This window comes from Palaemon carinicauda, chromosome 9 (assembly GCF_036898095.1).
Source record: "Palaemon carinicauda isolate YSFRI2023 chromosome 9, ASM3689809v2, whole genome shotgun sequence".
Lineage (NCBI taxonomy): Eukaryota > Metazoa > Arthropoda > Malacostraca > Decapoda > Palaemonidae > Palaemon > Palaemon carinicauda.
The window spans coordinates 42461694-42475486 of record NC_090733.1 but is presented as its reverse complement, the minus strand read 5'-3'; the positions used below and the strand labels follow the sequence as shown (position 1 = coordinate 42475486).

General features: G+C 35.0%; 1 protein-coding gene across 1 annotated transcript; it reads left to right on the top strand.

Annotated features, from left to right (window-relative positions):
* Window positions 1-12857: 12857 nt before the first annotated feature.
* LOC137646362 (uncharacterized) lies at window positions 12858-13589 on the top strand. The gene has a single exon (XM_068379468.1). It carries the CDS (start codon window positions 12858-12860, stop codon window positions 13587-13589), a length of 732 nt encoding a protein of 243 aa, XP_068235569.1.
* The last annotated feature ends 204 nt before the right edge of the window (window positions 13590-13793 follow it).

Below are 13793 nucleotides of genomic sequence, written 5' to 3'. Positions count from 1 at the left end.
AGCCTTCATGGCCATCAAGTCGAAGAGCCGGAACCATCTTGCTGCTCCCGGGCATGATTTCCGATGTGCTGTGAGCAAAGTCATGCCCCGCATTGACCAGCTGGTGGAGAAGAAGCAGATACAGCCCTCGCATTGAGATGTTGTTTTCTTAGTTAATTTGCGTGTTCTATTTCTACAATTATAGAAATAAAGTGGTATCTGATCGAATTTAGTTTCTCTGGAACCAGGTGGTACGCGGCGACTGTACGGGACCTCCAAGTGGTACTCGATCGAAAAAAGGTTGGGAATCACTGCTATAGAGGGTACAGAAAAGATCACAATTCAATCAAAACAGGACAGAGAAAAGAATGTTACATTATATATGAGAATAGACCTCAGTTCACTAAAATGAAACAGGGAGAAGAATAACTTACTACAGTATATAGTGCACGGAAACCCAGCAGTTTACTGAAAGGAAAACGGGGGAAAAAGAATGCTAACTTTCAATATGGTGTAGGACAAATACCACAGCTTACAGAAAATGCGACGGGGAAAAAGGATACTAACTTACTGTGGGGAATGCGAAGTAGATCAAGGTTTTATGTAAAAGGTGGGGGGGGGGGTATGACTGCAGTATACTAAAACTGAAACAGAGGAAATCATGCTAACACTGAATGAGAGATTAGGAAGAAGAAATCTAACTTACTGTAGCGGGTACGAAAAAGACCACAGTTTATCTAAAGGAGGACATGGAAAGAAGATATTAAATTATTGTAGTGACATTTTATTTCTATTGTATTAAGTTCACATGGTTGTTCGCGTTAATCCTGCATTACTTTGGTAATCTATAATGCAAGCGTTTTCAGTTAAAAGTACAATGGATTTTTCATATTTTCCGTTTTTCAGTCAAATATTTTTCCAACTTTTCTATTTCCTGAGGAACTCTCTCTCTCTCTCTCTCTCTCTCTCTCTCTCTCTCTCTCTCTCTCTCTCTCTCTCTCTCTCTCTCTACAAGTATCATATATATATATATATATATATATATATATATATATATATATATATATATATATATATATATATATATATATATATATATATATATATATTTATTTATTTATTTATATATATATATGTATGTGTGTGTGTGTATTCTTTCAGGTATATTGTTGAGTTGATGAAACACACTCACAAAACAATCGACGTTTGTTCTTCACGTTTGCTAAGTATCGTTGATATCTTGATAAAACAATGCCTTTCAGTGGGTTTTAATTCTATCCTTAATTCTACTGGTTTCGTGCTATTGCACTTACTTATTTGGCTGCAGTGATTTTTCTGAGACTTAGTTATACAATATGAAAGAATGTTCACCAAAAGTCTGGCGAGTCATTTGTTGTCACAATCTTGAGCAAAACTATCGAAGGAACGAGATATATGTAAGAGGGGCTTATGCAAAAGCTTTTAAAGCTAACGTCCATTGTAAGGGTAAAACGACCTCATTGTGCAGGATCTGGCGATTTTTTTCGAATTTTCCCTTGTGACAAAATTCACAATGGATATTTAACACATTTACGAAAAAGTTCCTTACGCATCTATGCATATACTATTGAATATTATTTTACTTGGAAGTTTTCTTTAATTTTAGAAGTATGGATCCTCATCAACCCTTAAATCTGAAGTGCAATGTAATATATAATGCACACTTGACTAGACAATTGTACTATGAAAAGGCAGAATTATTTGAGCAAATTAATATTGGATAACATGGGTAGGAAAAGTAGGGTAAAAAATTATGTAATTAAAGGAAAGCTGCGTCACTTATGTATCGTCTATAACAGTGGTTCCCAACCTGTGGTACGCGTACCACTAGTGGTACGCGAGGGCCTTCCAGGTGGTACGCGAACACTTTCGGGCAAAGACGAAGCACAAAAAATGCTCTCCTTTAAACTTCTGGGTGAGCATGGCCTCCTCGTACCCGACGCTAGCCCGTCACGCTGTTCCCCAGCTACTGATTTTCCCCTTGACGTGGGAGTGCGAGCAAGGTTTCTCAGCCTTCATGGCCATCAAGTCAAGAGCCGGAACCGTCTTGCTGCGCCCGGGCATGATTTCCGATGTGCTGTGAGCAAAGGCATGCCCCGCATTGACCAGCTGGTGGAGAAGAAGCAGATACAGCCCTCGCATTGAGTTGTTGTTTTCTTAGTTAATTTGCGTGTTCTATTTTTACAATTATAGAAATAAAGTGGTATCTGATCGAATTTAGTTTCTCTGGAACCAGGTGGTACGCGGCGACTGTACGGGACCTCCAAGTGGTACTCGATCACTAAAAGGTTGGGAATCACTGGTCTATAACCTACCATGCTTTGTGTAGGTACGGAAAACGACAATGTGAATTATCGACCACGATAAGTAACATCCGTAACATTTTAGGGAGAGATAATTATTACAGCAGCCAAAGATCTAAAAGCTAAACAGACATGAGAGCGAAAACAAAAAAGAAAAAAAAATATCTAAAAAAAAATTACAACTGGTGGTTACAGTGAGGCTATAAAGGATGTTTAGCACTGCCAGGGATGCGTTTACTGAAGGTTGTATGTCGAAAAATGCCATCTGATGGTCATTACGGTGTAATAAAGGATAAACAGATCTCTGCAAGGGGGAATTACCGAATACTTCATACATTTATTATTTTGTATTTTCATCTACATACCTTTAGGTACTGAAAACATAGAAGATGAATTTATCACAGATATCATTTTATTTTAGGAAACTGTATGAACAGAGCAAAGAAAGCATTTAATATAGTCCAGTTACAGCAAAAAGGAAGCAATGAATATTACCTCTTATTTGCCATTTCAAAATGATATAAAGATTGTGTCCAAATATTAATACACACTGAAAAACATGTTGAATAGGAATAGACCTGAATATGACAATAATGTAATATATGGTAGTCTTTGTTCAGAATGTAATTTGACTAAACCTTTAATGGCATCTATTTCGAACAAAGCGGCAAAGTATGACTGTTTCCAAAGGTTTTTAAAACATGCCATGGTTGCCCATTGGCTCAGCGTAAGTCGCAAAATGGGTGTGTTAGATGACTTTATCAAAAGAAATATTGTAAAATCATTTTCAATTGCTTATAAACAGGGTCACAATATAAATCTAAGCTAGACATTCCCAACTAAGGTTCCAGCTGATCTTTTATAACTTCCTTTGTCCTGTTTCCTTTCTTAGTAGTCTACCTTATACCGACCTAGCAAAACCATTTTCATTTCAACTATCCTTTAGTAATTGTGAAATGCTGAGATGTTAAAATATTGGAAAAGGAAGAATTCACTTGATAAAAAGGATCAAAAGAGTGAAAATTATTCTCAACACAGTACAAGCAAAGAACAATCTCATGATAAAATAATAAATGAGCATTATAATGGGAGTTATTTGGATCTTGGATTCACATGGACAGGGCCCAGAACTGTTTTTTGCCATTAGATATCATTTGTAGAAAAATAAAAAAGATTTAGCACACCCATTTTGTCTGATTTTTTCAGTTGATTATTTTCGACCGGTTAGAATACTTAAAGATAACAATTCAAGAAATACAGCAAACCTAAAGCAACATAAAAATACTAAGAAAACTGTAATTGAGAAGGGAGTTAAACAGGGACACCCAATATCATCTAACTTATTCACACCATGCCTAAAAGGAAGTTTTAAAAATTCAAATTAGGAAACTGTAGGAATTGATATTAATGGGGAATACCGTAACAAATTTAGGTATGCAGAAGGCACAGATCTATTTAGTGAACTATGGAAGGAATTGCAAAAGACGATAGAAGGTTTGAATAGAGAAAGCAGATATATAGGACTGAAAATGAATATGAGTAAGATTAAGGTAAAGTTGGATGAAAATGCTGAGACAACAAATAAGAGTTATAGACGAACCTCTAGAGATTGTTAATGAATATACATACTTAGGACACACATTAAGGTATTTTGAGAAGTAAAATGTTACTTTCCAAAGAGAAGAAAAATATTTAATTAGATAGTCCTGTCAGTATAATATTATGCATCAGAACCGTGGAGTCTTACAACATAAACTAGTTACAACTCAAAGAGCAATGGAAAGAATTATGCAAAATGAGAATAAGAGGAAGATAAAGAGCAACATGGATACATGAGCATACTAGAGTAGATGATACTCTAACAACATGTAATAACACTATATATATATATATATATATATATATATATATATATATATATATATATATATATATATATATATATATATATATATATAGTGTTGGTGAAAAAGACAAAAGAGGAGACCTGGCTGAATGCAATAATTACCAAGGCATCACACTTACGTAAGTTGTCATGAAAATATATGGTATGCTATTCTAAAAAGACTGGAGAGCAATAATTGAAGAAAAGCTGAGAGATGAACAAGCAGGATTTGGAAAAGGTGGACGTAGAGCAGACAAAATTTTCGTTTTGAGACATGTACTGCAATGCGCAGAATATAGAAATAATCTTTAGATGGCATTTGTGGACTGTGAAAAAAAACAGTTGATGGTGTGCACCGGCCAATTTTGTTGAGACATGCATCACTAGGTAATTCCTCTTAAATATGTGAATAAAGTCTGTTCATGAGCATAGAAAATGCAACGTTAATGTTAGTGGAATCCTATCAAATGAATTTCCAGTGAACAGCGAAGTACCCCAAGGGATAATTTGTCACCTTTGTTGTTTATCCTCCTCGTGGATTTTGTAAAGCGTAGAACAGTTGTAGATGGTGGAAAAGTATTGGACTGGATTGGAAATGGTAAATTACTTGACCTAGAATGCTGAAGGGGCTATTTTTATTAAAAGAACTCCACAGGATGTGGAATGCTTGCTTACCTGAATGCATGAAATATCACAGGAGGTTAGGCTCAAGATGAATAGAAAAATTATGAGAAAGGAATAAGCAATGGAAGATGAAATATCATAGGAAGGAGAAAGGGGTAATAAGGTAGAATCATTTAAGTATTTAGGAACTATGATCTCCAATACAGAGTCTTTAGAAATTGAGTTCAGTTAGGGGTAGATGGAGACGGTATGGGCATGCTTTTTTCCGCTCCCAAAGAGAGATTAGTTCAACATATCTTTAATTGAGCTCCACAAAGCACTAGAAGAGTTGGAAAACCCAGGCCTACATGGCTGAGGAGTATGAAGAATGAAGTAGATTAAGAAGGAAAAAGTATTGAATTAGAAGCTCACCATAGAGACGAATGGTGAAATCTAACTGAGAATATTTGTGTCAAGAGGGGTAGGTGGAGATGACGATATATATATATATATATATATATATATATATATATATATATATATATATATATATATATATATATATATATATATAGACTATGTATATACATATATAGTATATATATATATATATATATATATATATATATATATATATATATATATATATATATATATAGACTATGTATATACATATATAGTATATATATATATATATATATATATATATATATATATATATATATATATATACATATATATATATATATATATATATATATATATATATATATATATATATATATATATATATAAGCAGAGAGAGAGAGAGAGAGAGAGAGAGAGAGAGAGAGAGAGAGAGAGAGAGAGAGAGAGAGAGCTTTACCTTATTGCCTTATTTTTTGTTTGGGTTCCCCCAGGTCCCTCAGTGTGAGGCACCTCGTATATCCACCAGAGAGTTGCTAATGCATCTTCCGGTGTATTTTGCATCTTCCAGTCTTGGATGGTCTGGGATGCATCTTAGGTATTTATCGAGATGATTCTTAAACACATCTACGCTCACTCCTGATATGTTTCTTAGATGAGCTGATATGTTTCTTAGATGAGAGAGAGAGAGAGAGAGAGAGAGAGAGAGAGAGAGAGAGAGAGAGAGAGAGAGAGAGAGAGAGAGAGAGAGAGAGAGTATAATCCCGATTATGGAAGGCGAGATGAATAGAAAACGTTTTTTACGATGCTTTCAAATTAAATTTAGAAATTTAAAGGACCTAATAAAGTATGTGCATATAAGTTTTCATGTGAAACTTTGATACTTCGTCTATCCATGTAGCTATTCAAGTATTTTAAAGGTGAATTCTAACTACAATGGTTACATATTATTCTATGTACAATAGCTGACGTTATATGGGAGTCCATAAAGGACCATTATATTGAGGTGGACCTTATATTTCTACATGAGCCAACGTTCCATTGGTGATTCAACTAATATGATTAAAAGTAGCAGTTCCTCTACATCTTTCACTGACACCTGAAATGCTTGTGTATCCTAGGCCTCTGCGTGCTTATTTTTCATAAAAAAACAAATCCCATTGAGTGATGATGAATGAACACTAGTTAGTTTCTGCATTCCCAGCGATATGAAATTGTATAATATATGTTCTAATGGAAGTTGAAGACATTAACCATATCAGTTTTGATGCCTTGAAGTTATACGATTCCTAGTCTTTGTCTTTGTCATATTTATTGTGTTGGACTTACTTTTTCAATAATTTCTATTTTCATAATAGTTTATGTGTAGTTATTTGCGGCTGTATGCTGTGTATTCCTCTGACTTCAGATATTTTCTCACGTTACCTTCAGGCATCGAACGAGAACTGGTTACCATTGTATTTGAAATTTTCTCTTTTATATTATGCTGAGTAATAATAATGATAGTATTATTATTATTATTATTATTATTATTATTATTATTATTATTATTAATAATAATAATAATAATAATAATACTATCATTATTATTACTCAGCATAAGATATAATGATAATAATAATAATAAAAATAATAATAATAATAATAATAATAATAATGATAATAATAATAATAATAATAATAATAATAATAATAATAATAATAATAATAATTAATTACTAATATTTTTCACGTTATTAGTCGTGATTATATTGTTATAACTAATTTTATTTGTCATGTTTAAACATTTGTACAGCACAGAATTGACGGTTTATCTAAGTAAAGGTCTGTGTAAATATTACTAGGTGTTGAACTAACACCAAAACGTCAGAATACTTTCAAGTTGTTAGCGTATAGTTTTACTTGACGTCAAGTTCAGGAAGATTTCTACTTCTACATAAGAAGAATAGAGTTCCTTGAAGCAATTAAAACAACAGATATTTGTAATATTTTCATATAAAGTTTTGTTTAGCATAATATATTCATGACAGTGGTACAGCAGTCGTCCTTTGTTTTCCATCTATAGTTAGTCATATTATCTATTGCATTTGGAGACAACGCCAGAAAAAAAATACACCCGTCTCTAGCGTAGAGAGAGGAGAGAGGAGAGAGAGAGAGAGAGAGAGAGAGAGAGGAGAGAGAGAGAGAGAGAGAGAGAGAAGTCCAATTAGAGTCTTTTGTAATCAACTTGCATTGACTTTAAAAAATTTTAACAGAGTTTAACTTCTATGGTTTCTATTTCTTTCCATTTACACTGGATTCCTCCTAGAAACTAAGACCCTGTTGACTTATCCTCGCTTTCCATGGAGCTATTTGAAATTATATTATTTTCAGCCTCGAAAAGACGAAGAAAACTGTCACTTTTTATGACGAAAGAGAGAGAGAGAGAGAGAGAGAGAGAGAGAGAGAGAGAGAGAGAGAGAGAGAGAGAGAGAGAGAGAGAGAGAGAGAAAGGAATTTTAACCCTTTACTGATTCGCATAAAATCAATGAATTATATAGTAGCAATTGTCTTATTTCTCTACAGAGACAGGTATTAGCTGCCTTTTTTTTTTTTTTAGTTTAAGGAGGCAAAATGACTGCATATTCTTAAATACCATTTATTTTCTTCTTTAGATAAGTGTTTAACTAACATTTTTGTTATGGCGCATGTAAAATATTCTTACATTTTTTATCTATTTATTTATTTTTCTTCTCTTTCCAGGGGATGATGGCTTACGCTATAAACTTTTATATATTGCAGCAATGTATTTCATAAATCTGAACTCTATCATTTATCGCTCGTTTGCCACATCTTGCAAACTAACATTAGACAAAGTTTTGATGTTTACGTAGAAACAATTGTAAGCATAGTCAATTTCATTGTTTCCGTTCTATAAAATTAAGAACAGATGGCACCACGGTCTTGGTTTTCCAAGAGGATTATGACCTGGGATTAGGCTGAGAATGTTGGAAATTGTCTATAAGGAGATTCAGGTATTTGCGTTCTACCATTATCTCGACTGTTTCTTGGGGTTTATTGGCTTGTGCAAGAAATTAGGTCCAGACCATTTTCGTTCATAATGAGGGAGAAGATTCCACATTTTAGTTGTATATGTGCCTAGAGGATTGTTCATTTAAACATACCTGCTTTAAAGAACGATATGCGTTGTAGGTATCTAGACATAAGTATTTCGACCGAAAAACGTCCTTATGAAACTACATATTATGAAATATAATTCCATAGTATAACTGGGCTGTGACTTTTCCCTTTTTTTTATTTCAGTGTAGCATGTCATTTGTTTATATTCTACCGAAAAGAATATATTATAATTCTAAACTTAGGATAAAATACCATGAAATATAGTGTCAATAAATATTTTCGTAACTGCAAGTGGGGGAAATGAATAAACCAAAATCAGATTCCTTTTTATGTTTAAGGCTATTCTTTTCTATGAGACCCCTCCAATCGTTAAGTAATTGTTGTTTCTTGTCTTTTATATTCGCAAGTGTTGTTTTTTTATATATATATTTTAAACCCACTTATACAGACTATGTATTTTTTTTTTTTTTTTTAATATGTGAATTTGTCATCATTAATGAAACTGATATCGTGTCTTCCTTTAAAACATAAGTAAAACTATGATTCTATTAGAAAAGTATTTAAAAAAAATTCTACGTATCACTATAACTCGCTTGCTTATGGATTGCCTGGCCCCTGTGGTCAGGCACGGGGACTTGCAACACAGCAGCCCGCAGGTGTTTAGTTTGTTTTTGGTTTGTAGGTGATTTAGGGTATGTAATATTCTGAAACTTATATTTGTATGTGATTTGGGAGGTAGGGATAAAGGACAATCAACAACTTTTATTTATTGTCAAATAACTTCCATTTTTTCTTATAATGAAGGTGACGAAGAGGAGGAGTGCATCAACCACAGAGAACCATTAGGTTCCCGTCATTTAGTTGGAGAGAAATTAAGTCCCGATGAGGAGACGGGCTCCAGAAGGAGTTAAGAAATATTCAGTCACAGATGTTTGTATAGAAGAAAAAAAAACTTCCTTGGGAGTTAAAGCTTAAATTTTTAGAATGAGCAATAAATTTCAGCTTGAGTGGGAGAGGGCTGAAAAGGAGAAGTTGCTTAGCAGGTGATGCGTAGTAGAGAAAGAGTGGAATAAACACATTAATCATGTGCTTCAGTCTTGAGATAGTCTAGGACTCTAGGGGCTTATCATATTTATTATTTAGTGGGGGAACAAGTCCTGGACTTTAAAGAATTTTGTAAGGGCTAAAGAGATTAGGCAAAGAATTACAAGGTAGGATTACTTTGATTTCAAATTGATGTTGGTAATTACGTTATCTGGGGAAGGGGGATAGCTGCGGAACAAGGCTGAGAATGCATGAACATTAACAATGATGTGTTTTGTCATTGCTGTCGCAGTTACAGGAATGTTAAGAGTTGAATTCCTCTCTTATCAGGCGTGTTTCTGGACAATTTAATTGATTTGAGGTTTTCTGGCATCCTGACAATGACGCTGATATCGTTTATTGTAAATAAAAGAAAAAAAATTAAAACCATAAGAGCAAAGATGTCATTTCAATAGTTAGATATTTTTCAAAGACTTGCTTCCGAAATAAAGCTAAAAATACCATTAGCATGGTATTACACATTATATCCAAAAATCTTTACAAGGATGAACCTGCCATCCTCACCTCCAGCCTCAAACAGATATCTATTTATCTCACTACTATTTGTGGGGTATTCGGTTAACAAATGCCTCACTGTCAATGGTACCAAACAGTCGTCACAATACCGTTGATGTTGGCCAGCCAGCAAAAAGTCATGTGTCATCCGAGTGTGACCAATGCGGAGACGACAAAGAGTAGTCTCCCACTTTTGGGGCATCCCGTCATACCTCCACGGAGATATAACATTACTAATGTTTCTCATTTTATTTTCAAGTAAAGTATCCCAATGCTGTAGCCAATTATTATAGATAAAATTCTTAATTGTAGGTAAAAAATCCTTACTGGGAATGGGATACCTTCTTAGTGGCAACTCAGCTGCAGCACTCTTTGCCAGCAAATCCGCCTTCTCATTTCCAGACACACATACATGTGCCGGAACCCAGCAAAATAGAACTATTACCATTCATGCCAGTAATTAAAAGCCACTCTAAAATCTTTAAAACTAAAGGATTATTGGAATTAAAAACTTCTAAAGCTTGTAGGACACTTCTCGCATCGCATAAAATGGGAAAATTACCCTTGTCTTTTAACGCTATTTTCTCAATAGCAGTTAGTATGCCATATAGTTTGGCGGTAAACATAGAATGCAACAGGAAGTGTTGTAGAGGTTCATCTGTCGGTTGTTGACATTAGTAGAAAGATCTTTCCCGTCTCTGCTGTGCTGCTGGGTCCTCACCGGTGTCGGTAATGATTTGCCAGTTGTACTCATACCCCAGTCACAGTCTGCAAATGATGACCACAACTTGGCGGGGAATATTTCTTACAAGAGGATGCAAAATTAGGTTAGTTGTTTTGATGTACCATTTAGCTGATCTACAGCCGTCAAGGAAGGCTCGCCTTACTTCGCTTGTCTATTGCATTTAGCAAAAGGATATCATTTAAATCTTGATGATTTTCAGTGAAGGTTGGAGTGTGATACCGATTGTCTGGCACATCAGGGCTAACTTGGCCAAGTGATCGATCGGCTTCGTCATTGCCACTGATTCCAGTGAAACTTGGAATCCAATTCAGAATTATCTGCCTGTTGTTGCTTTGCTGAGCTAAGGCTAGATAGTGTATTATTGTGATCAGGTAGATATTATCAGTGGGTTGTTTGTTGCTGACAGCCAGAATGGCTCCTCTCCAATCAGTGTGGATTGTTGTAATTTCTCCAGGATATTAACTGTATATTTTAGAGCTTTGTCTATCGCCACTAGCTCAGTTTGCAAGGTGAAGGCATGGTTGGAGAACCTCTGGTTTTCTCTGAACCTGCGGCAGCAGGGGTGTCGAGGTCAACTGATCCATCAGTGTAGTATATGTTGGGGACAGAGATGCTTTTGCTTGCATTTCCGGCTGCTTCGGTGAGTTGTTCTTACGTGCAGTGACATTTGCTTGCCGCTGGGAGAGTGGTGAAGTCGTTCTGGATGAGGCCCGGTGATCACAGGGCATGGTTGGGCTGTGACTCAATTCGTTCTTATCTCTTCTTGCATTTCCTTATATAATAATTTAAACCTGTAAATAAATATACTCTTGAAATTTATGTAAAGATTACCCTTGTATAAGTGTTTAGTCATATATTTAGCACTTCCAGTTTTTAATATGTTTTTTTAGAATTGATTATTTCCTTTACTAAAACATTGTACTGCCGTTTAAACTCATTATACCATTAATTCTTAGGATAGACGTTCCATTGTTTAATCAAATTAACTTAAAAAGAAAATAAATTTCATCTCTCAGTGTCTAGTATATGTCTTTTTTCCTATTATATCATAGTTTCCATCGTTCAATATAAATATCATATATGTTTTTTACTTATGACTAATTTCCTATAAAAGACATTGTAAATTCAGCATTTTATAGAAACCATTTTTGTATATAATCATTTAACTTGGTGATTAGGGTTAAATTGTATTGTAGATATTTTGGCCGTTTTATTATGGGATTTCTTTTTAACAAATTTAGTAAGTTTGTATTTTGTTGTTTTCAGTTTCTTGAACCTCGTCGCCCTGCACTACTAGCAAAGTACTCATCATTGGTTCTCTGGTCTTGGAGTACTGACAAACTATAAGCTTTTACAGTTATGCCCAACTTAAGTTGTAGTGCTTAGTGTTAAGTGATTTAAAGCTTTAAGTTGGTTTAAAGTGTCTTGTGATATCAACTTGAACTTTATATCAAATTTTTAATAAAGTGTGACGTGAGTAACAGTATCTGTGTCTATTCTACATCTCATCCCTGTGGCTTTGAAGAAAACGGCAGCTACATTAGTTCAAGAAAATCTTGTGATTGAAAATGCAGGACTCTAGCGAGGTTGCTGTGTCTATAGTCAGTGAAGATTGTCTCGAAGTGATACAAGAGCAAATGAAAACTTTGAAAAATGCCCAAACTGCTGCTCTGTCTGCCGTGACCAACAGGAGAAATGAGATCTTTAGACTAATGGATAATTGTGATAATCTCCATCTGGTGAAGTCTGAAATGATTATTTTGTGTAAATTACGTGATAAATATGATGAATGTTTTCAGCAATATGAGAAGCATTTAACAGATTCCTGTGAACGAAACACAGTAAATAAGAGGCATTCAGAAAATACAGTATCCATTGATCGTTTCATTACAGAAATGAATAACTGGGTCAAGGAAAGTGAATTACAATTGACGGCAGACCTTGATAGAAAATGTCTTTGTTCCTCATCCACTAGCAGGACCAAGTCCAGCAGAACTAGTGTAAGATCTGCTCGCCTCAAAGAGAAAGCTAGACTGGCAGATTTGATGACTCAACATGCTATGAGAGAGAAAGCAAAAGTGATGGAAGAGGAAGAACTCTGACTTAAGCAGGAGACGAAAGAGCAAGAATTTATACTTAGAAAAAGAAAGAGCAATTGGAATTAGAAACAAAAATTGCAATGTCTCAAGCAACAGAAATAGTTTATGCTGAAGCTGACAATATCTCGGAAATCGTGCCGAAAGATACTCCTTCCCAGTTGAATCCAAATGTAGACCCCTTCCAACCACAACCTTTGGATATAACAGCAGATACTCCTCAGTTAAAAGAGAACGTTCACTGTAGTTCCAGCCAGTGTCGGTTCCCTGAGCCAAATCTTGATATGCGACTACAGTCCCAACAAGAGATGCTCCTGAAGACACAGCAGCACACGACTGCAGCAATTGTGCTTCCAAGCATAGAAGTACCAAAATTTAAAGGTGATCCTATTGAGTTTGCCAATTTCATGATGGCATTTGATGCCAGAATTGCCCCAAATGCTTCGGGTGATGCTGACAAAATGTACTACTTGGATCAGCAACTTGAAGGGGAAGCCAAAGACTTGATAGGTGGATGCTTGTATATGAGTTCTTCAGAAGGATATACTACAGCTAGGAATTTGCTCAGTCAAGAGTATGGCGATCCCTACAAGGTGTCGATGGCATATATTAAGAAACTTATTTCTTGGTCTGCACTGAAACACGAAGATCCTCATAGCTTGTATACATTTGCTTTATTCCTTATTAAGTGCAGACATGCCATGACCAACTTGTCACACATGGAAGTACTAAATCATCTTCTTAACCTTCAAGCAGTTGTTAAAAGACTTCCGACATTCCTTCAGAACAAGTGGTGTAGCCTGGCTGGACATTGAGTGAAGAAAAGGGAGGAGTTGATTTTGCAGATTTGGTTGAATATGTTTATAAAAAGGCAAAGGCAGCAAACGACCTAGCATTCAGCAAGTTTGCTCTTCAAAATAATTATTCAAAGTCTGAAAACAACTCTGGTAGCTTCAAATTCAGATCTTGTCAACAAAAGAGCAAAAGTTCAAGTTTTGCTACCCAAGCAGAACTGAATC

Bases quoted from the DNA above. Each gene is read 5' to 3' on its own strand.
- LOC137646362 (XM_068379468.1), top strand. From the start codon at position 12,858: ATGTCTCAAGCAACAGAAATAGTTTATGCTGAAGCTGACAATATCTCG.